This window comes from Peromyscus californicus, unplaced genomic scaffold, assembly GCF_007827085.1.
Source record: "Peromyscus californicus insignis strain IS unplaced genomic scaffold, ASM782708v3 Scaffold_11__1_contigs__length_118956290, whole genome shotgun sequence".
NCBI lineage: Eukaryota > Metazoa > Chordata > Mammalia > Rodentia > Cricetidae > Peromyscus > Peromyscus californicus.
The window spans coordinates 104,919,339-104,940,454 of record NW_026294402.1 but is presented as its reverse complement, the minus strand read 5'-3'; the positions used below and the strand labels follow the sequence as shown (position 1 = coordinate 104,940,454).

At 50.9% G+C, this 21,116-nt stretch overlaps 2 protein-coding genes across 2 annotated transcripts in view; one reads left to right on the top strand and one right to left on the bottom strand.

The window, feature by feature from the left end:
* The window catches only part of Ccdc12 (coiled-coil domain containing 12), a 58,432-nt gene extending 50,561 nt beyond the window's left edge, over nucleotides 1–7,871 (bottom strand). The window contains exon 1 of the mRNA XM_052722136.1: nucleotides 7,740–7,871. Coding sequence (XP_052578096.1) covers nucleotides 7,740–7,835 — 96 coding nt within the window. The 5' untranslated portion in view covers nucleotides 7,836–7,871. The remainder of the gene's footprint in view (nucleotides 1–7,739) is intronic.
* Nucleotides 7,872–8,383: 512 nt separating this feature from the next.
* Nucleotides 8,384–21,116, top strand: part of Nbeal2 (neurobeachin like 2) — a 32,879-nt gene continuing 20,146 nt past the window's right edge. Inside the window, exons 1-5 of the mRNA XM_052722156.1 lie at nucleotides 8,384–8,605; nucleotides 20,300–20,388; nucleotides 20,468–20,596; nucleotides 20,712–20,793; nucleotides 20,874–20,998. Coding sequence (XP_052578116.1) covers nucleotides 8,495–8,605; nucleotides 20,300–20,388; nucleotides 20,468–20,596; nucleotides 20,712–20,793; nucleotides 20,874–20,998 — 536 coding nt within the window. The 5' untranslated portion in view covers nucleotides 8,384–8,494. The remainder of the gene's footprint in view (nucleotides 8,606–20,299; nucleotides 20,389–20,467; nucleotides 20,597–20,711; nucleotides 20,794–20,873; nucleotides 20,999–21,116) is intronic.

Genomic DNA, 21,116 nt, shown 5'->3' with positions numbered 1-21,116 from the left:
AAACCTCACGAAAATTGGAGCTGGAGTGAAGGAAATGGTGCATTATTGCCTAATAGGTGCAGTGTTTCTGCTAAAGTTGGTAAGAGCTTTGGAAACAGTAGTGGTGATTACGCAACACACCACCAACTTCGTACAACTGAAAAAGAGTTAACGGCACGTTTCGTGTTTCACAGTCTACCACACACACACACATGTGCAGAAAAGAAGCCGGCGACGAGCAGGAAAGGGGGCTGGGACAGGCTAGAGCCTTCTCTTTTCTCTCCCTTCTTCAAAATGTGCTTATTGATATTTTATTTTATGCATATGAGTGTTTTGCCTGCATGCATGTGTGTACACCGCATATGTCTGGTGCTCTCAGGTCAGAAGAGGGTACCTGAGTCCTGGAACTTGAGTTATGGATGGCTGTTAGCTTCCCTGTAGGTGCTAGAAACTGAACTCAGGTCCTCCACAGGAGCAACAGATGCTCTTAACTGCTGAGTCATCTCTTCGGCCCTTTTTTTAAATTCTTTTTGTTATTATTTGTTTGTTTTCGAGACAGGGCTTCTCTGTGTAGCCCTGGCTGCCCTGGATCTCACTTTGTAGACCAGGCTGGCCTTAAACTCAGAGATCTGCCTGCCTCTGCCTCCCAAGTTCTGGGATTAAAGGTGTGTGCCACCACCGCCCGACTTCTACTGTGGATTCTTAGCTTGTTCTCCACTTACATGATAACTGAACATCTTTTGGGATAATGATTAGAGGTTTGGCACAGACAGCACAGGCTGGTATCTTCAAAGAGGTTCGGCCAAACAGGCCTCGTTTACCTCCATTTTATCTGCAAAGCATCATTTACACTTTGGAAGTACAAATTGGTTTTGAAGTCCTGAAGTAATTTCTTACACCAGATGCTGAGTTTGCAGATCAGCTCACTGAACTTCTGACCGCGTTTCATTTCACTGAGTGCCACAGTACCCGCCGACACCCCTCCAGTAGCAGGCACACTCTGCGTGGCTTTGGCAGCAAGCTGTTTTCTGCATGTCTCACTGCCAGTGGACCTTCGAACAGTCGGCTATGTACCAGCCATCTTAACCTACCCTTTCCCTTTGGCTGGAGGCCGGTGAGCCACAGGCTGGCTGGCATTAGTGGCAGCAGTGTGGTGGTAGCTACAAAACACAAGTTGGCTGCAGTCACTCTAACAGTGGACGACAGGCCAGCACAAGCTGTGTCTTGTAGTGCCCAGCACTATGAGAGGAAGATCTTAAATGATCCAAATTCAAACTCTGAAATACATTTTCAAGTGATGCAAATGTGCATCATTTTCACACAACTGAAAAGTTTTTTGAAATCTAGGAGCTGGGGAGCTGGGTCAGCACATAAAAACAGATATTATGCAAACCTGATGATCTGAGTTTGATTCTCAGAACCCAAGTCAAAAAAGCCAGATGTGGAATCCCATGCCTGCAGCGCAAAACCTAATTGTCTTAAAAATAAAAACCTGGGGCCAGATATTGGGGTAAATGCTGAAAGATCAGAGAGACAAAGGAGCAAACCATAGCCACCTCTTACCTTACCAACTCCTCAGTCTGAAAGGGTGAGCTCCTGTCTCCTCCCCCTGAAAAGGTGAGCTCCCGTATCCTCCCCCTTATATTCCTCTCTCCGCCCAGCCATATCATATTAGAAGGAGCAGTAGTGCTTGGTGGCACAGGTCTAATCCCAGCTGCTCAGGAGGCTGAGGTAGGAGGATTACAAATTCAAAAGGTATGCCTGGATTACAGAATGAATTCAAAGCCATCTTAACAAAACCATGTCTCAGAGTGAGAGGGCCAGGAATACACAGCTCAGTGGTGCTGAATGCCTAACTGGCCTGAGGATCTAAATTTGATTATTAGTACCACAAAATAAAGGTAAAAATTCAGTGTGTAAAAGACTTATCAGCCAGGTTTGGGGAAGCAGATGCAGGAGGATTATCTATGAGTTCAAGGCCAGCCTGGTCTACAGAGTGAGTTCCAGGACAGCCAAGGCTACACAGAGAAACCCTGTCTCAAAAAACCAAATAACCAACCAAACAACAGAGAGCTATCTTCTGTTCTCAGGGTCTCTCCTTCCTCTAGTGCTCATTTGGTCTGTCATGTGATCTTGGGCACATGACCTAACCTCTACTAGTTGAGCTTCCACCCAGAAATTAACAGTAAAACCTTCCTCCCACTGACTTATCGGGTTGTCATCAAGAGCAGATAAGATAATCTGGACTGGTGACACATTCACCCAGTTAACTCTGACAGTGCTGTTGTATTTAATAATAAACGAAACCGTTAGAGCTATAGACAAAACCAGAGTCTCCAGGAACTCCCATCTTCCTTTCCCTCTACAGGGCTATCTCCAGCTAACACTAGAAAAACCAGAGTCTCCAAGAACTCCCATCTCCCTTTCCTCCTTTCCCTCTACAGGGCTATCTCCAGCTAACACTAGAAAAACCAGAGACTCCAGGAACTCCCATCTCCCTTTCCTCCTTTCCCTCTACAGGGCTATCTCCAGCTAACACTAGACACAGTGCACTTGGTATTTGTCTCCCCAGTCAAACAGAAGGTAACTGGGAGAGCAGGCTTTCCCCACTGCTACACTTTCAGCGCCTGAACCTGCACATGGTATACTCAGTATATAATCCTGCTAATTTAGGAACCGACTGCCAGCTCCAATGACCCCTTTAGAATCAAACCAAACATTCTGTCACACAAACTGAAAACCAAGGGAAAAACATTCTAACTTCCCTTTCTTTTTTTTTTTTGGTTTTTCGAGACAGGGTTTCTCTGTAGTTTTGCGCCTTTCCTGGAACTCACTTTGTAGACCAGGCTGGCCTCGAACTCACAGAGATCCTCCTGCCTCTGCCTCCCGTGTGCTGGGATTAAAGGCGTGTGCCACCACCGCCCGGCTTCTAACTTCCCTTTCTAATCAAGAAAAGGACGAGGGGATAAAATCTAGAACCTAGAGAAAGGGTCAGGCCTGTTGCAACACACCTTTGAATTTCAGCACTTAGTGGGCAGAGGAAGGTAGATCTCTGAGTTCCAGGCCAGCCAAGGGATGGACACCATGTCTCAAAACCCTCCACCTCCTCCAAAAGAGCCTGTAGATAAGGAAACAAACCAGGAGAAGGCAAAAACTTCTGAGTCAAGATGGAAGCTTTACAGCTACTTCTACTTTACTTTAGATTTCTTTTCTTCCAATTTCATATGTATGAGTGTATGCCTGCATGCATATATGTGTACCACACGCATGAAGTGCCTGTGGAGGCCAGAAGAGAATATTGGATCCCCTAGAACTGGAGTTACAGACAGTTGTGAGGAGCCACATGGGTGCTGGGAACTGAACCCGGGCAGCCTGCAAGAGCAACCAGTGCTCTTCATTGCTGAGACATCTCTCCAGCCCTACTTCTTAAAGAGAATGAGAGAAAACTCCAAGGACCAATAGTGAGCTCTTGATTCTAACACAGAAGCCACACAATTCCCATATGCAAACTTTCTAGAACTAAGCCAAAAACTTTCTGAAGTCAGACTGTGAAAATTTAACCTAATTAAACAGCAACCAGTGTGTCAGTGAACTAAAAAATCCAGATGAAATGTACAAATCCATAGAGAAACACAAACCATCTAAACTGACTCATGAAGAAAAAAAAATTTGAATAGATTTACACCTAGTAAGTAAACGAGTAACAGATCAGCTCAGAGATGTAACTCTTGGCTAGCATGCACAAAGCCCTGAGTTCATCCCAGAACCACAAGAGTTTTGTTTGTTTTGTTTTGTTTTTTTAAAAAAAAGGAACTAGGAACACGGTTCAATCAGGAAAGTGCCTGCCATGCAGGCTTGAGGACCTGAGTTCTGAGATCCCCAGCACCCATGCAACCATATAAAAACCAGGTGATTTCATCTGTAACCTCAACACTGAGGGAGGCAGAGGTCGAAAGGATCCTTGGAGCTAACTGGCCAGCTAGCCTAACCAAAGTAATGAGCTCTAGATTCAGTGAGAAGAGACTGAAAATAATATGAACTGGACAGTGGTGGCGCACGCCTTTAATCCCAGCACTTGGGAGGCAGAGGCAGGTGGATCTCTGTGAGTTCGAGGCCAGCCTGGTCTACAGAGTTCCAGGACAGCCAAGGCCAAACAGAGAAACTCTGTCTCAAAAAATAAACAAACAAACAAAAAACAAACAAATAAAAATATGAGAACTGGTCGGGTGTTGATGGTGGCACACACCTTTAATTCCAGCACTCAGGAGGCAGAGACAGGCGGATCTCTGTGAGTTCGAGGCCAGCCTGGTCTACAGGGTAAGATCCAGGACAGGCACCAAAACTACACACAGAAACCCTGTCTCAAAAAAAAAAAAAAAAAAAAAAAAAAAAAGGCAACTGGCTAAGTCAGTAAAGCACACGCTCTGAAAGCATGAGGACCTAAATTCAGATCCCCAGAACTCACGTGACAACAAAAAAGCAAAGTGTAGTTACACATCTGTAACCCTAGCACAGAGGGTGCAGAGCCAGGTCACTCCTGCAGCTGCTGGCCAGCAGGTCTAGCTAGTATCTGAGCACGAATTCAGTGAGAGAAACCCTCACACCCGATGTCAACCTCTGGTCTCCAAAAGCATAACACACCTGCACATGTGTGCACATACACATTCTACATACACACACACACACACACACAAAAGATGGAATGAAATCAAGAAAGACACCTAATATTGACACGTGTCCAGACACACTTGCACACCCAAATACATGTGAACAGTACATGCTCCTCCTGGTCCAAGAAAAGATAAAATCCTCAAAACAACAACCCAGACCTCTTCAGTGGTCACTTCCAGCATACAGTTAAAGGTCCCCAGTAGCACATAAAATCCAACCTGGTGGCTCAGGTTTATAATCCCAGCACTGAGAGGTTGGAGGCAAAGGGATTTAATTCAAGGTCATCCTCTACCACTTGATGAGTATGAAACCAGTCTCAGGCTACAAGAAATCCTATCTCAAAAACAAAGACAACAACAAAACAAAAAGTCTAACAAGACAACATCCACAGCTGAAGAAACTGAAAATAACTTAGTTAAATGGAAGGCATCCCATATTTAAAATGATGACATTATCTCAAATGATTTACAGATTCAAGGCAATCCCTACAAAATCTCAACAATGCTCTTTACAAAAAACAGGAAAACTTATTCCAAAATTCAGATGGAATCTTCTCGTTCTGTTCTTTTGAGAAAGGTCCCTTTCAATGTGCATCCACGGCTGGCCTTCAACCCGCAGCAGTCCTCCTGCTGAAGCCTCTTAACGGATGGGCTAACAACCACGCACCACCATCCCTAGCTTCCTATGGAATCTTAAGGGAACCTTCAGGGCCAAAACAATCTTGAAAAGGAACTAAGTTACACCACTTAAACTAACTTAAAAACTTACTGCAGGCCTGATGTGGTGGCACACACCTTTAATCTTGGCACTTGGGAGGCAGAGGCTGGCAGATCTCTGAGTTTGAGACAAATCTGATCTACAGAGTTCCAGGACAGTCAGGGCTACACAGAGAAACCCTGTATCTAAAACACAAAAGGCAAACAAACAAAGCAACAGCAAAAAAACTTACTGCAAGGCTATACAATTCAAAATAATGTAAAGCTGGACAAGGTGCCACCTGCCTGTAATACCAGCTCCTCAGGGGAGAATAAAACAGGAGAGTCCTAAATTCAAGGTTAGCCTGGACAACACAGCAAAATTCATCTAAAAAAAAAACAAAAACAAAAACAAAAAACTATCTCAGTCGGGCGGTGGTGGCACACGCCTTTTTCCCAGCACTCGGGAGGCAGAGACAGGCGGATCTCTGTGAGTTCGAGGCCAGCTGGGTCTGCAGAGTGAGTTCCACGACAGACTCCAAAGCTACACAAAAGAAAACTCTGTCTCGAAAAAACCAAAGGGAACAACAAAACAAAACAAAACAAAAAACAAAACTATTTATCTCTATGTATCTCATTGCTGGGGCTGGAGAGATGGCTCGGTGGTTAGAGCGCTTGTTATGAACACATGAGGACCTGAGTACAGATCTAAGCACCCACCTAACAGGCTGAGCATGGGCTTGCACTTGCCTATAACCCTAGCACTGTGGAAGGGCAGAGACAGGAGGATCTCCAGGCTTGTTGACTGCCAGCCTACCCTAAAACAAACAAGCAAAAATACACCACAAACTTCGTTTAGAGGAGAGACCCTGCCTCAAGAGTAAGGCAGAGTGACAGATGAGGATTAGAGTCAAGCCTGAGCTTCCCTGGTCAGGTGCTGGAGGACAATTATCTGATGGCTCTCACAGGCTGCCAACAAAAGCAGAAGCCCATTTGGCCAGCTTTCGCTCTCAAGTACTTCCCCTTTCACTTTCTCACAGCATAGCACAAGGTATAATACACAGTATTCCGAAAGGAAAACAAGGACCAACCGAGACCGACCAATCTGGGTTTGTTTGTTTTTTTGTTTTGTTTTTTGGTTTTTCGAGACAGGGTTTCTCTGTGTAGCTTTGCGCCTTTCCTGGGACTCACTTGGTAGCCCAGGCTGGCCTCGAACTCACAGAGATCCACCTGCCTCTGCCTCCCGAGTGCTGGGATTAAAGGCGTGCGCCACCACCGCCCGGCTCCAATCTGGTTTTTGATTAAGTCGGAAGTGGCAGATGTTTTATTTTATTAAGCGAGGGTTACTTTTTATCTATATAACAACAGAGCCAACAACTCCCAGCCTCTTGGGCTTTTTCATTACCCATTTTCTCTATTAGATTTCAAAATAGCCCACGAAAAGTAAACGCAGTTATTCCTCCGCTGGAGAACTGAAAGAAACCAGGTTCAGGAACATGAAACAATTTGTCTCAAGTCTCACACCATCAAGTGACACAGCCAAAGTCTGCACACAGGTAGTGAATTTCGGAGTTCTCCCTCTTCATTACTTTGGAAAGACCAGCAAGTAGAGACGAATGCAGGCCATCTCGTTGGCTAACTAAAGGAAAGCTGGAAAAGAAAAAGGAGCTTTCTTTCCCCGCAGTCCACCCACACATCGTTTGGACTTTTGCCGGATGGACTCCGGCTGCACATCCACAGCAAAGTCATTCGCTGTCCTACCCAACGGAACCCTGGTGGGCAGGTGACAGAAAGCCGGGCTGGTGGGGCCAACCAAAAACGAAAGAGAGAGAGAGATGAGAGAGAGAGAAAGAAGAGAAGAAAAGAAAAGAATGGAAAGGAAAAGAAAAGAGAAGAAAAGAAAAGAAAATTAAGAAAGAAGGAAAAGAAAAGGCGAACCCCCAAAGTATGTAAAAAGTTGTCGGCCGGGCGGTGATGGCGCACGCCTTTAATCCCAGCACTCGGGAGGCAGAGGCAGGCGGATCTCTGTGAGTTCCAGTCCAGCCTGGGCTACAGAGAGAATTCCAGGAAAGGCACCAAAGCTACACAGGGAAACCCTGTCTCAAAAATTTAAAAAAAAAAAAAATTGAAAGTTGTCCTTGCAACAACTCGCATGCATTCCGCATCTCGATTGTCCCGCGGGGACCACTGCCCAAAGCGCATGCGCGAGGTCCGCCCCTGGGCTGAAGAGACAAGCCTATCTCAGCCCCGGAGTCCGGCACCGTTCCTATTGCGCATGCGCTACTCGCGCGCGCACGCGCACCTCGACTATAGTGTTTCCCTAGTCCTCAGCTCTCCCACTCTGACCCAGAACACTGGCCTCCATGCCTGCAGCTCTCACTCCACGCCCCTCACCTTGCGCCCGGTTTTCTCCCGGAGGGCCTTCAGCCGTTCTTTGCGCCGCAGCGCCTCTTCCTCAAGGCGGCCCACACCGGCAGCAGCCGCCGCCATTTTACCCGAGGCCCCCTCCTTGTCTCTGCGCTCTGCGCAGGCCCAATGAGTAGAAGAATGTTTTATGGCCAATCCCGGGACGCGAATGGAGAGCCGGAAGCCCTGAAAACCAATCAATGCTGAGTTGCTACAGGAGGACACGCCCTTTGCTCTGGAGCAACCTGTACAGCGAGCGAGCCGGCTGGGTCGGGGAAAGGCGTTAAGGTTCGATTTGTCCGACACTAATCAGTAGGAAAGCAAGTAGAATCAGACCTGAGAGGAAGAGATTAGAGTGAGTCGATGGCTCTGGTTTTGCCTAACCACCACCCACCTCTCCCGGTTGCCCTCTTAGAATGCTTACCCATCCTTATCCACTTGTGCTGATTCTTCAAGGAGCCAATGCCTTGAGAAACATTCCCTGGGCCGGGTGTGGGGGCGCACGTTTATAATTCCAGCACTTCAGAGGCTGAGGCAGCAAAATTATGGGTTCGAGTTCAGTCTGGGTTACGTAAGGACACCAGACACCAGAAACCTTCCGTGGCCCCTCTCGTTCTCACTCTGAGGTCAGCCTCTCTCCTCTACAGACAGCAGCCAGGGGCACCTCGGACTCGCCTGATGGGTTGCTCCTAAGCCTCTCTGTCCACTCTGCTCCAGACCTGTCCAGTTCGAGGCCTGGCTGCATGGCCTTTTCCTTTGAACTCAAGAATGACCTCTCATCCCTTTCTGGAGCAGCAGCACACTCAGGGTCAGGCTCCGGTCTCTGGAGAAAAGCAAACATCAACCAGGGCCAAGTAAGCGCCACAGAACTTACTCCTTCCTCCCAGTTTATGAAGAGGTTGTAGCAGATGGTCCCAGATGCATGCACTCCTTTCTTCCCTACCCTTCTTTCCAGGAGATGACGAGCCCATTAGCAACGGTGCTCCCTGTCTGGAATGTGTGTTATAAAGTTGGTCCACAGGTGAATGCTCTCCCCTCCTAGCTCCTTCAAATGCCACAGCCCCCTAACCTCACTGTCCTCCTGGGTTAACCTCTGTCTAGGACCTCCCATCACAGTAGGAGATTGGGTAGCTGCCTAGCGTATAGGTTATCCGTGCTTAGGAAATGTCAGCTCAGACTAGGATGCATGGGACAAGAGGGAAAAGGCCAGAATGTAAGGGTCATTCACTCCAAGAGTACAAAACAGGGCAGGAATAAGGACAAAGTCAGCCTTCTCTTGGCCACCCAAGATCTAGGGCACTCCAGACTGATCAGTTCCTAGGACCAATCGGATCTGTCTGGACCTAGCAAACTTTCCCGGCTCCTAACAAAGAACCTGATTCCTATCCAACACCAGGGACTCCCTCACTTCACAAGTAGTCTGGGCACAAGGAAAGGGACAGAGGGGTGGTGACAGTGACCCAGCAAAGAGTCAGCCAGGCCTGGATCCCTTGTTCTTGCTGCCCCTGTGATCCTCATTCCACCTCTCTGGGCCTCAGTTTTTCCATTCATTAAAATAGGCATGAGGCACCCCTGAGGCATCTCCCTCAGGTCAAACGAACAAAAATGACAAGTACTGGGCCCTGGGAGGAGGGGTTGATCCCAAGGGAGCAAGTGGGAAGGCTTCCTAGAGGGAAGTGGACCTAGAGGTCCACTTGGTTAAGGATCTGCCCGATGGAAGGCCACCGCTCCTCTGCAGGTGGGTTTGCCCTGCAGTCAGCTGACAGTTCTTCCCATCCAGCTCAGCACTCAGCAAGAACTCAAAGGTGGCACTTGTCTTCCATAAAGCTCTTAGAACAGAACCTTGCACGTAGTTAGCGCCACAAGTGGTATTTGTTGAAGGGCCCTAGTCATCCCCGCGCGAACCGCAGTCCCTTCCTGGAATAGCGATAATGCCAAGCCTGATAGGTTATATACCAGGTTGGACAACTCAGGCAGCCTGTGCCCGCCCCCTAACCCGGGAGGCTTGAAATGATCCTGCCAGTGGTTCTGAATGGACTCTGCCTGCGAGGGGCGGGACTCGGCGCGACCTCCCGGGCCGCCCTGACCTCAGGCTCCTCCTCCAGCATGACTCCCCGCCCTTTGCACAGTCCTGGGAGAGGCGGGGCGGTGGCTCCGCCGTGACAGACAGCGGAGTGTAGGAAGCCGGCCGGGAGGAGGAGGAGGAGGGGCGTGTAGACTTTGGTGACTGAGCGCGACAGGGTCGGGAGCCGCGGACTTCCCCCCAGCAGTACACAGCCGCTCCGCCCCGGAGTGACGCCCTCCCGCCCATGGGCCTGGCCCGGGGCAACCGGCGGGCGGCGCGGAGGAGGTGGCGACAGGTGGCGCGCAGCAGGGCCAGAGCCGGGTCAGGCCATGGCCGCCTCGGAGCGGCTCTACGAGTTGTGGCTGCTCTACTACGCGCAGGTGAGCCCGTCCCGCCCCTGGTCCGCGAGGCCCCCAGATCCCCGCGCGCAGTGCCAGCTGCACCTGCGTCCGGCGCCCCCACTCCCCCGGGCCGCAGATAGGCGCGCGCACGCGGGGCTCCAGTCCCGCACACACGTGCGTGCCCCAGGCTGGCGGGATGTCCGGGGCATTTGTGCCAGGGGGCAGTGTTCGCGGGCGCGCACTGTACTGCAAGTCCCCCAGCGAAACCGCGCAGCCTCAGTTACCCTGGCAGTCACTCCTCATCCCTTTCACAACTGGGTAAACTGAGACCTGGAAAGAAAGGGACTCAGTTTGCATGTAGGCTGTTTCGCCTGAGGGGCGCGTTTACGATAAGTGGTCGTGGCTAGAATGTCGTGTAGGCTGGGGGGCCCGGCAGGTGCCACTCCTTACTGTGATCAAACGTTAGTCGCCTCAGACTCCTCCAGAGAAGTACTTAGTGCCGAACTCTTGCTGTGCTTGAGGCAACCTTAGTCTACCTCCATTCTGCAGTGGGGCAGGGTCGTCGGGGGTGAAGCCAGGAAGGAGATTTGACAGGGACCCTCCGGAGGGCCTGTGACCCGTGTGATTCAGACTCAACGTGACTGTCACATACAGAAGCCCCACTTTCCTTCTGCACTGGAAGCAGGGAGTGATCCTAGGGTCACGCCTCCCTCCTTGCACCTGCTTGGCACTAAGTGCCTAGCTCAGGTGTGCCCTGGACACAATGGTCCATTGTGTGTCCCTGAACAGCTTGTCACTGGGAGCAGGGATGTGGGGAGAGCTCATGCTCAACCTTGGCCCTCTGAAAAGGCTGGCTGATGGTCCCTTCGGAACATAGGGTCTGAGTCTTAAGAGTCACAGCTTCTTTCGCTTGGACTGGTGGTGTGTAGAAGAGTCCCTCCTAGAGTAATCCAGCCCAAGCTCATTGCACCTTTAAGCCTCTCACTACCTGTCTGTAAAATCAACACCATCTTGCCCTCAGGCCACCTGGACTTTGTAGAGAAGGGGCCACTATGGCTGGTGTAGGTCAGAAAAGTCTGCCTTGGTTGGACGGTGGTGGCGCACGCACTCGGAAGGCAAAGCCAGGCAGATCTCTGTGAGTTCGAGGCCAGCCTGGTCTACAGAGCACGATCCAGGACAGGCACCAAAACTACACAGAGAAACCCTATCTTGAAAAAAACCAAAAAAAGAAAAGAGAGAAGCCTGCCTCCCCTGCACTCAGCCTGTGTCTCCATCCTAAAGGGAGATGACCAGCTGAAGAGAGAGAGAGAGTAAACCAGGTGGGGAATCCGAAGAGATGTCACTGTTGGATTTTCCGCTGGGTGTCGCTGCTGGAGACGTCCTGGTATGGCTCTCATAGTTGCCAGGCTGAACTCTGTCTGGTGACGAGATGTTAGCACTGCTGTCTGCTGTGTGCCCACCTCCCCCGAGTAGGGCGTAGGTGGGGGGCACGAGCTGCCTGCTTGTAGTCTTGGAAGTCTGGACAGGCAGGGGGCAGCCTGGGACTGAGCCAACAAATAAATCCAGGATGTGAGAGCAAACCCAGGAGTTGGGTGGGGCCAGGCTGCCTGGGGAGAGGAAGCCAGACAGCCTCCCAGTGCAGCCTTCCTGCCTGCTCCCAGAACACTGTCCCACCCCTTTGCTGGGTTCCGAAGAGAGATAGTGCTGCTAGGGACCCACTGTGTTGGTGTCCTGGGGTGTGTAAGGCAAGCATGGAGCCGACCGGTGTTAAGAGACCCTCAGAGCTCAGCGTGATGGCGCATGCCTGTGATCCAGCATGAGAGAGGTTGAGGCAGGAGGATTGCCAAAAGTCTGAAGCGGATCTAGGCTACAGACTTTTGAGACTTGTCTCAAAAGGAAAGAAAAGAGACCCCTTTTGTCAGTCACCAGCCAGGCAGCCAGCAACACAGGGGGCCCCTCCCTTCAGAGCTACCTACCATCTGCTGGCAAACCTGTTTCCCCAGTTGTGGGTCTGGGTGAGGACAGGGAAGCACCCCAGTTCCTGCCCTTCCTTCCCCCTAAAAGACCCCAGATTGCCTGGACAGACATGCTTTCCCTCACCTACATGGACCCTGCCCTCTTGGTGGGCTCTGGGAGGAAATGGGGGAGGGGCAGTATCAAAGTGCCCCTGGAGATTACTTAGTTGGAGTTCCTCAGGGTTCTCTTGGGGAAACCAAGTCACAGTCATCAGAAGAGTTCCTTTAGCAACCAAAGCTTTAGCGTGTGGTCAGGAAGCCTCAGGTGGATCTTTCCCTGGGACAACACCTGTAGTTCCCTCTGCTGTAGCCTATCTTAATCTTCACATGCTTACCACAGCTTCTGGGAACCTAACATTCAGTAAGCGTTCCCGAATGTTCGGGTGTTAGCTAAATGACTGGATGAGAAGATGCCCAGGGTAGTGACCAATCGGGAAGTCAGCCCGGAGCAGGCACAGTTGGGATTTTAAGGGCTGAAGGCCAGGAACAAGAATGAGCACAGAGCAATGGAAAAGACAAGAAGCAAGCTTTCAGCCAGGCTATCTGTCTGCCACCCCCCTTCACCTTTAATCCCAGCACTCGGAAGGCAGAGGCAGGCAGACCTCTGGTGAGTTCCTGGCCAGTCTGGTCTACAGAGTAAGAGCCTGTCTGAAGGAGAAGGAGAAGCGGCAGCAGCCAGTTGTCAGGAGTAGGGAGCAGGGCAGAGCCGGCATGGTGAATGGTGGAGCGCACCTACCAACGTGTCCTCGAAAAGAAATGGGAGACGTATGAGAGGGCCGGGAGACTGGGACAGCACCTGGCAGGCTGGCATTTGGGAAACATGTAAAAGTTAATGCAAAATAGCATGTAAATGAACAGCCCCTTTGCAGGCTGGAGCAGTAGTGTTGCTCACTAGCCCTCCACCCAGATGGGGGAGCTGAGGATCACAGAGTGTGGCAGGACAGGAAATCCAAGCTGAATTCACCAGTTATGCCACTGAGGAAGGACTCAGAGGCGATGTCCAAGTAGTTCTTTAGTTTTGCTCATTTTTCTCTCTGGTCTCTTATCCTTGTTCCGTGAACTCTCCTGCCTCATGGAGACTTGACCAGACCTCTCTGCTCCTCTAGATCCTTAGCCGGGTCCTAATTCTTCCTGGACCTCAGTTTACCTCCTGTGTGTGTGTGTGTGTGTGTGTGTGTGTGTGTGTGTGTGTGTGTACATATACACATATGTGTACATACATGTGGAGGCCAAAGAAAGAAATCATGTGTGTGGGTGTTTTGCCTGCATGTATGTCTGTGTATCATATTCATGGCTGGTTCCACGGAGGCCAGAAGAGGGCATTAGATCCCCTGGAAATGGAATTACAGACAGTTCTGAGTCACCACATGGGTGCAGGGAATTGAACCCAGGTCTTCTGGAAGAGCAGCTAGTGCTCTTAACCACTGAGCCATGTCTAGTCTTCCACCTTATTTATTTATTTAGACAGTGTCTCACTGTGTAGCCCTTGATGGTCTAGAACTGATTATGGCTTTGGAACAGGCTAGCTTTGAACTCAGAGATCTGCCTGTCTCTGCCTCCTGAGTGCTGCATCTAATTTCTAAAAGCACATTTCAAAAATGTATTAATTTGTGCGAGCGAGCGAGCACATATATGCCACAATGTCCGTGTGAAGGTCAGAGGACAACATCCAGGAGGAGGTTTAACATGTTGGCCCCAGGGATCGAACTCAGGTTGTCAGCCTTGGTGATATGGTGATAGGTGCCTTTCCCTGCTGAGCCATCTCACCAGACCTCCGCCTATCATCACATCTCACTCCTCCCCCCTCCCCCCAGAGCTGAGGCTGTAGATGCAACCCTGGCTCTTCTGGGTGCTGGAGGATCTAAACTCATGCTTGGACGGCAGGCACTTTACTGACTTAGTCAGCGTCTTAGTGCTCTCATTTACTCTCTTTGAGTTGTTGTTAGTTGGTTGGTTGGTTTGGTTCGTTTTGTTTTTTGAGACAGGGTTTCTCTGTGTAACAGCCCTGGCTGTTCTGGAACTCACTCTGTAGACCAGGCTAGCCTCAAACTCACAGAGATTCACCTGCCTCTGCCTCTCAAGTGCTGGGATTAAAGGTGTGTACGTCACTGCTTAGTTCTTATTTACTTTCTTAAATGGGCAAATGTACCCAGCTCTTGGTCCCTTTCACACCTGAGGGGCAACTGGAGTTTCTTCCTCCCTGCCATTGTTGCTAAGGCAACTGAAGGAGGAGGAACTTTAGTGATAGAAAAATGAGCATAGAGCCTGGGGTTGGGGGGAAAGGCTGGTATCCTTGGGGTTGTTATGACAACTGAGGAGCTGATGGGGAAGTGTGGGATCCCCATGGAAACAGGGTCAGTTGCTATGGGAACCATGGCAGGAAATTCTCAGTTTCCATAGTGATGGGACAAGGAAAATGGCTAAGTATTGAAGGGTGTTATGGGGACCAATTAGTACTGCTTCAGGTAAGGGGCCAGAGACTGGCCTGGACACCCAGGCACTTACTGTGCTCAGTTGCTTCTGCTCCCTGGAAAAGTTACCATCTTCCAGCTTCATCCCATGGCCTACAGTTCTTTTTTTTTTTTTTTTAATTTTTTTTAAGGTTTATTTATTTATTATATATACAGTGTTCTGTCTGCACATATCCCTGCAGGCCAGAAGAGGGCACCAGATTTCATTACAGATGGTTGTGAGCCACCTTGTGGTTGCTGGGAATTGAACTCAGGACCATTTGGAAGAGCAAGCAGTGCTCTTAACCTCTGAGCCATCTCTCCATCCCACTACAGTTCTTATAATGTAGCTCAAAGCCACCCTTGGCCTTGCCTTCTCCCCTCTTAATGCTGTAGGGAGGATTTTAGGGTTGAGGAGCTGTCTTGTCCAGACCTATCCAGTCCTATTTCTTCGTGTTTGTTCCTAGAGGTGGAGGTAGCTCTGAGGGATCACCCAGGATTGAACTGTGATCCCTCGCCCTGCTGCTTGGAGCTCTTCCCTGGGGATCACACTCTACCTCCTCTGCCTAAGGCAGCAAACTGGGAAATGCCCTGGAGGCCTCAGCTCTTGCCTGAGCCACGGGCTGCCTCTTGCCTTCACTCATAGACAGGGATGGGGGGTGTCCTAGAATGCCAGGAATCTGGGCTGAGCAGAGCCCCTGGCTTGGAGCTCCCAGCCATCCCACCCTTTGCAATGCTGGATGATGCGGCAGCCACTGAGCAGACTGTTGCAGAGACAGTTGAAGCTGGAGGTGGTGGTGCACTCTTCTATCCCTGCATGGGAGGCAGAGGAAGGCAGATCTCTCTGTGAGCTGGAGGCCAACTTGGTCTACATAGTGAGACCCTTCTCAACTCCCCCTGACCCCACAAAGAGAGAGATTGAAGCTCAGAGAGTTTTATGTTAAGTAACAGGCTACCCAGTGTTTAAACAGGGCCTGGGTTCCAAAACTCATACCCTCAGCCACCAGTCCCACGAGTAATCCCTACCCATACAACAGCAATGAATTGTGTCTTCAGAGGGTTCTGATTCTGATTGAGGGCATTTCTGAAGAGGACACATGGGAATTAAAGTATGTACAACCCTGTGGGATGGGAGCAGCAAGCCACACCCTTGGACTAGTGGGTTTGGGAAGTCGAGACTGGGGATGAGGGCATCACCTATGCAGAGCCTCATGTCAGAGGAAACCATTGGTTTGCTCTGAAGATGGAGCCTGTGCCAGAGTAGTGGCTGACTGATTCAGTGGTGGTGGTGATGTCTGCTGGAGGCTTGCACTGGCCTTAGGCTTGTCCACATAGCTCCGGAGGCCGTGTGGTGGCAGGCAGCCTAGCGGCCCCTGACCCTCTGACAGAAACTGCCCCCTCCAATGCTGCACGGGCATGCCCTCAGCCCACCAGAGTTACTTCTGAGTTCTAAGAAAGTGGCAGTTCCATGCCCACCAGGAACTGTTTGTGCCTCTCTAGCTCTTGAGAGTTCTTCCTCCCAATATTGAGTGTATTCGGGCCTGGTTGAGGACAGGTTGGGGTGATGGTGAGTTAACATCCATCCTTCTAGGGACAGTGACCTCTATTTTCTCCCCTATAGCAAGACCCAGGTATTCCCTCATAGGCTGAAGGGCTCTTGGGTGGGCTTGGCCTGTGTGGTTGTTCCTCATCTGTCTGTCCCAAGGTTCCCCTTCAGAACCAGAAAGGGCTAGAGGAGCCAGTGAGACAGAGACTCTGAGATAGGGGTACAGACTCAAGCTCTGCAGTCGCACTCTCAGGCTCTGGACCCTGTCACAGGCAACACAACCATCCTGCTCCTGACCACTGCTCTGCCCTACCTTCACACACACACACACACACACACACACACACACACACACACACACACACACACACCACGCACACATGCCCGCATGTGCGGGCTTCAGTAGAGACTCTGATGTTTAGCACTATAGTTTCAAACAATGGAATCCAGGTCAGAGCTGGCCTGAGGCATCCTAGGGAGAAGGAGTGAGGCCCAGAAGAGAGGGACTGGCGGTTCCTCCGTTCCTCGTATCACTTGTTCTGTGCTTTTGACTCTTTCGTGCCCCTTCAGAGTCCATGAAGCCTGCCTTGATTGGCCTAGCCCTTAGCTGGCTCAGCCCATTCTGGAGCATTTACAGGACGAGACAGGCCAAGGGTGTGGTTCGAGGGATAGAAAGCTGGAGTGGCCATGAGGAAGATGGAAATTCCTGCTTAATTACCCCAAGCCCAAGTCATTGAGGCGGTAGAGTGGGGTGTAGAAGTCTGGGCCACAGCGTGATCAGAGGACAGAAAGCAGGCCCTGGCTGTACCAGGGACCTAGAGGGCTGGGCTCAGCAGTTGGGCCCTCATTCTAGGCGTGGGGAAGAGTCAGCTGGGGAATTAGGGACCCATATTTTGGGTCAGAGAAGACTAGGGGTAGTGAGGGATAGAAGAGGAAAGACAGCGTTGGACGTGTGCGTGTGCGTGTGCGTGTGCGTGTGCGTGTGCGTGTGCGTGTGTGTGTGTGTGTGTGTGTGTGTGTGTGTGTTGATGCTGACTTACTCTCTGCCTTATTTTCTGAGACAGTCTCTCACTACACCTCGAACACATAGATGTCCCATGGCTGGCCTTGGAGCTCCACACACCTGCTTGCCTCTGCCTCCGCACTGCTGAGGTCGGAAACATGCGCTGCTGGTCCTCTGTCTGTGGTGCTGGGGCTCTAAACATGGTTCTTCATGGTTATACGGCAAGCATTCTGATTGAGCCATCTCCCCAGCCCAATGTTGGGACATTTATGAACCGGAAGGGTTCTATGAGGCCACTGAGGCAGGGGTCAGGGTCGAATGGCCAGGTTCCCTAGCCTAAAACAAAGATCGGCTGCATTATCCCAGAAGGACTAGCTGGAGCCAGGTGCTGAGTCTTCTCTGAGGCGTCCCGCTCCTCCAGCTGTAACGGGTTCAGAAGAAATGCCTCAGAAGCCTGCTGTGCTCTGATAAAATGTCGAGAGGGTCACCCTAGAGGGGGAAAGGTTACTCAATCCACAGTGGTCTAGCTCTGCTGCTTTTATGAGTATGACAGGACAGAAATATCATGACAAAGGAAAACTGCTTTACCTTATGTCAACCAGAAAGGGGGGCCATGGGCGGGGTGGGGAAGACTACACACAGGCCAGTCGTAAGTGCACAGGGACAAGATACAGCTCCCAAGGGTGTGTCCCATGGCACTTCCACTCCATCTGTCCCAGTAGCCCATCAGATTATAAACCTATCAATGGATAGTTTATCAATGGATTATATAATATTATCAGTGGATAATCCACTGATATGGTTAGAGCCTTCCTGATCCAATTACTTCCCTAAATCCCCACTAGAACACTTCTGCGTCAAAGACCAGGCCTTTAACATATGAGCCTTTGGGGTAATCCTCCAGATGTAACCTGGCCTCAGGTGGTTCAGAGTCTGGGCATCATGGTCTTCCTGCTGGTTGATTGGGAAGGAGACTTTCAGGAAGGCTTGGAAGTCACAGTGATGTCCTGCTTCTTGATGTCGATGGTCCCTTTCTGGGTTGCCTGAGCTTTGCAAAAAGAGCTCGGCTGTGTAGTGAATGCCTGTAATCCCAGTTCTCAGGAGTGGAGTCAGGAGTTCAAGAATAGCCTTAGTTACCTAGAGAGTTCAAGGCTTGCCCGGGCTATGTGAGACCCTGTCTCAAAAGTGGGGGAAAAACAGGCTAGGAGAGATAACTCAATGTTTGCTTCACAAGCCTGAGGACCCATGTAAAAGCTGGGCATGGCATCACGTGTCTGTAACCCTAATACTTGGGGGCAGAAACCAGTAGATCCTGGGGACTCTCTGGATAGCTGGTGTAACCCAAATGGTGAGCTCTCCTTCAATGAGAGACCTTGTCTCAAAAATATAAGGTGGACAGTGATAGACACATACAACTATCTCTGGTCTACACACACACACACACACACACACACACACACACACACACACACACACACACGTGCATGCATGCTCTCTCTCGCTCACACACATACACTAGAAATAATAGATAACATAGACACAGTGGATAGCTGCTCCCACTAGGTTTTGGGGGCCTGCCCCCACTCTGCTGGCATCCATCCAGGTCAGGGCATGCTACATGGGAGGAGATATGCTACAGGCAGCATAAACAAGCCAGTCAGCCTTTATAACAGTGGTTCTCAATCTGTGGGTCTTGACCCCTCTGGGGAATCAAAAGATCCCTTCACAGGCATCACCTAAGACCATCGGAAAACAGATGTTCATATTCTGATTCATAGCAGTAGCAAAATTACAGTTATGAAGTAGCAATGAAAATAATCTTATGGTTGGGGTCAGCACAACACGAGGAACTGTGTTAAAGGGTCCCAACATTAGGAAGGCTGAGAACCGCTGCTCAGTGAAGTTTCCGTAGATCCTTAGGTATGAGGTCCCTGCCCCTAGGAGCAGTCTTCGGCCCTGTGGGCACGACTGAAGTGTGCCATCTTGCCCGTCTCCGCTGTGGTTCTCATCTCCTCTCTAATTTGGGAAAGGTCATTGCTCTCTGGTGGCAGTTGCTTGGGCGCCAAATTGGGGGAGGGACTAATGTACAGGCCAGGTCCCACTTCCATGTCATGGAAATGGCGTCAAGTTAGGGCAAATGAGGGCAAATGGCTAGCTGTCTCACTGAGCAGAAGACCTGTGGAATCAGGTGGGTGGCCAGGTCCTGGTGAGGAACAGAGATATGGGAAGTCTTGCATATTTTTCCCTAGGCTTGAGGTCTTGAGCCAGGTTGGGAAATGTGGGTACTTTAAATGAAGGTTACTTGGCACCCTAACAGCAAGGATGGCACCCAGGGCAGGATGACCCCCACCCCATGTGCTGTAGGCCCTGCCCGTAATGTGTTTGTAGCCCAGGGTGCCCCAGGGCCCCCTCCACATCCCTGCGGTCTACTGGGAGGAAGCGGCTGCCCTCCCCCACCGTGACTCTGCGCTTCCTGCCCCAGCCAGGGTGGAGGAAACGTTTTTTCTGTTCACACCATAGTTTCCTTGGCGGCGCCCATACACTGGCTCAGCCACTACCCATCCCTCTTGTCCATGGAACCAGCTTTGGGGCCTGGGGTCCAGGTAAACAGCAAGGGTGGATGGAGGTTTCAGGACAAGGGTGGGCTGTTGTGCAAGGATGTTGTAGTGTTTTGAGGTATAAGTGTGACTTGGGTGCCTATCCAAAAGTGTGTGTGCATCCTGGTGCACATATAGCACCAGAAGGTTTTCAGGAGGTGGTGGCTGCAGAACTTGGAGAGGGTGGCAGCACAGGACACATCCCAAAGCTTTGGCTAGAGAGCAGGTAGCTATTGAATGGGAGATCAGCAGCAGCACTAGTGGGGACCATAGCCACACCCCACTTAAGCTCCTCCTCTGCCTGTGTCAGGTCTGTGTGGGTACCAACCATTAGAATGGTGGGAACAAAGCCTGAAGGTTGGACTGAGAGAAGCAGATGAGGTTCTGGAGGTGACCTGTCGATACCACAGTCCTCTGGTTCTGACCTTCCAAGTTCCTGTTCTCCAGGACCCATCCCCCTCTCCCTTTCTCCATCCCCACCACTCCACCTCTAATCCACCTATCCTTTTGGATATAATCTTTTGTCAACAGAAGGACCTTGGCTACCTGCAACAATGGCTGAAGGCCTTCGTGGGTGCCTTCGAGAAGAGTATCTCATTAACCTCCCTGGAACCTCGAAGGTAAGGCTGGGTTTGCATAGAGGTCAGGGCCAGGCAGGTAGAGCTGTCCTCGGCCCTCGGCAACTCTCCCTTCTTACAGGCCGGAGGAGGCAGGTGTGGAAGTCCCTCTGCTACCCCTAGATGCTCTACATTCGCTAGCAGAGCAGCTGGACCAGGACGACCTGGAACAGGCCCTGCTCTTGCTGAAGCTCTTCATCATTCTCTGCAGGTGGCTTTTCCCTAGTGTCCTTTGAGGGTGGGCAGAGGCCTGGGTGTTTGAGCCAGGGAGTGAGGGAGACCTGGGACATTAGCGTGACCTCTCTTGTTCTTCACCCCCACCCTAGGAACCTGGAGAATGTAGAGGCTGGTCGGGGCCAGGTACTGGTGCCCCGAGTGCTGGCACTGCTCACTGGATTGATGGCTAAGGTGAGGGGCCTGCCCGGATAGGGTGGAGACAGACTGCAGGTATGGCTGGCCAACCCCCCTTCTCTCTCCCCACACTTTAGCTGAAAGGATCCTCCTCATCAAAGGAAGGCCATGGGACCCAGCTGGAGAATGTGGCCCTGCATGCTCTGCTCCTCTGTGAGGGGCTCTTTGACCCCTACCAGACCTGGCGGCGCCAGCAGAGTGGGTAAGACCCAGCCCTCCCTCCAGCAGGGAGACCTACAAGAGGCCAGAGAGACCTACCAGAGGCCAGGGAGACCTAAAGGAGGCCAGGGAAACCTACAGGAGGCCAGGGAGACCTACAG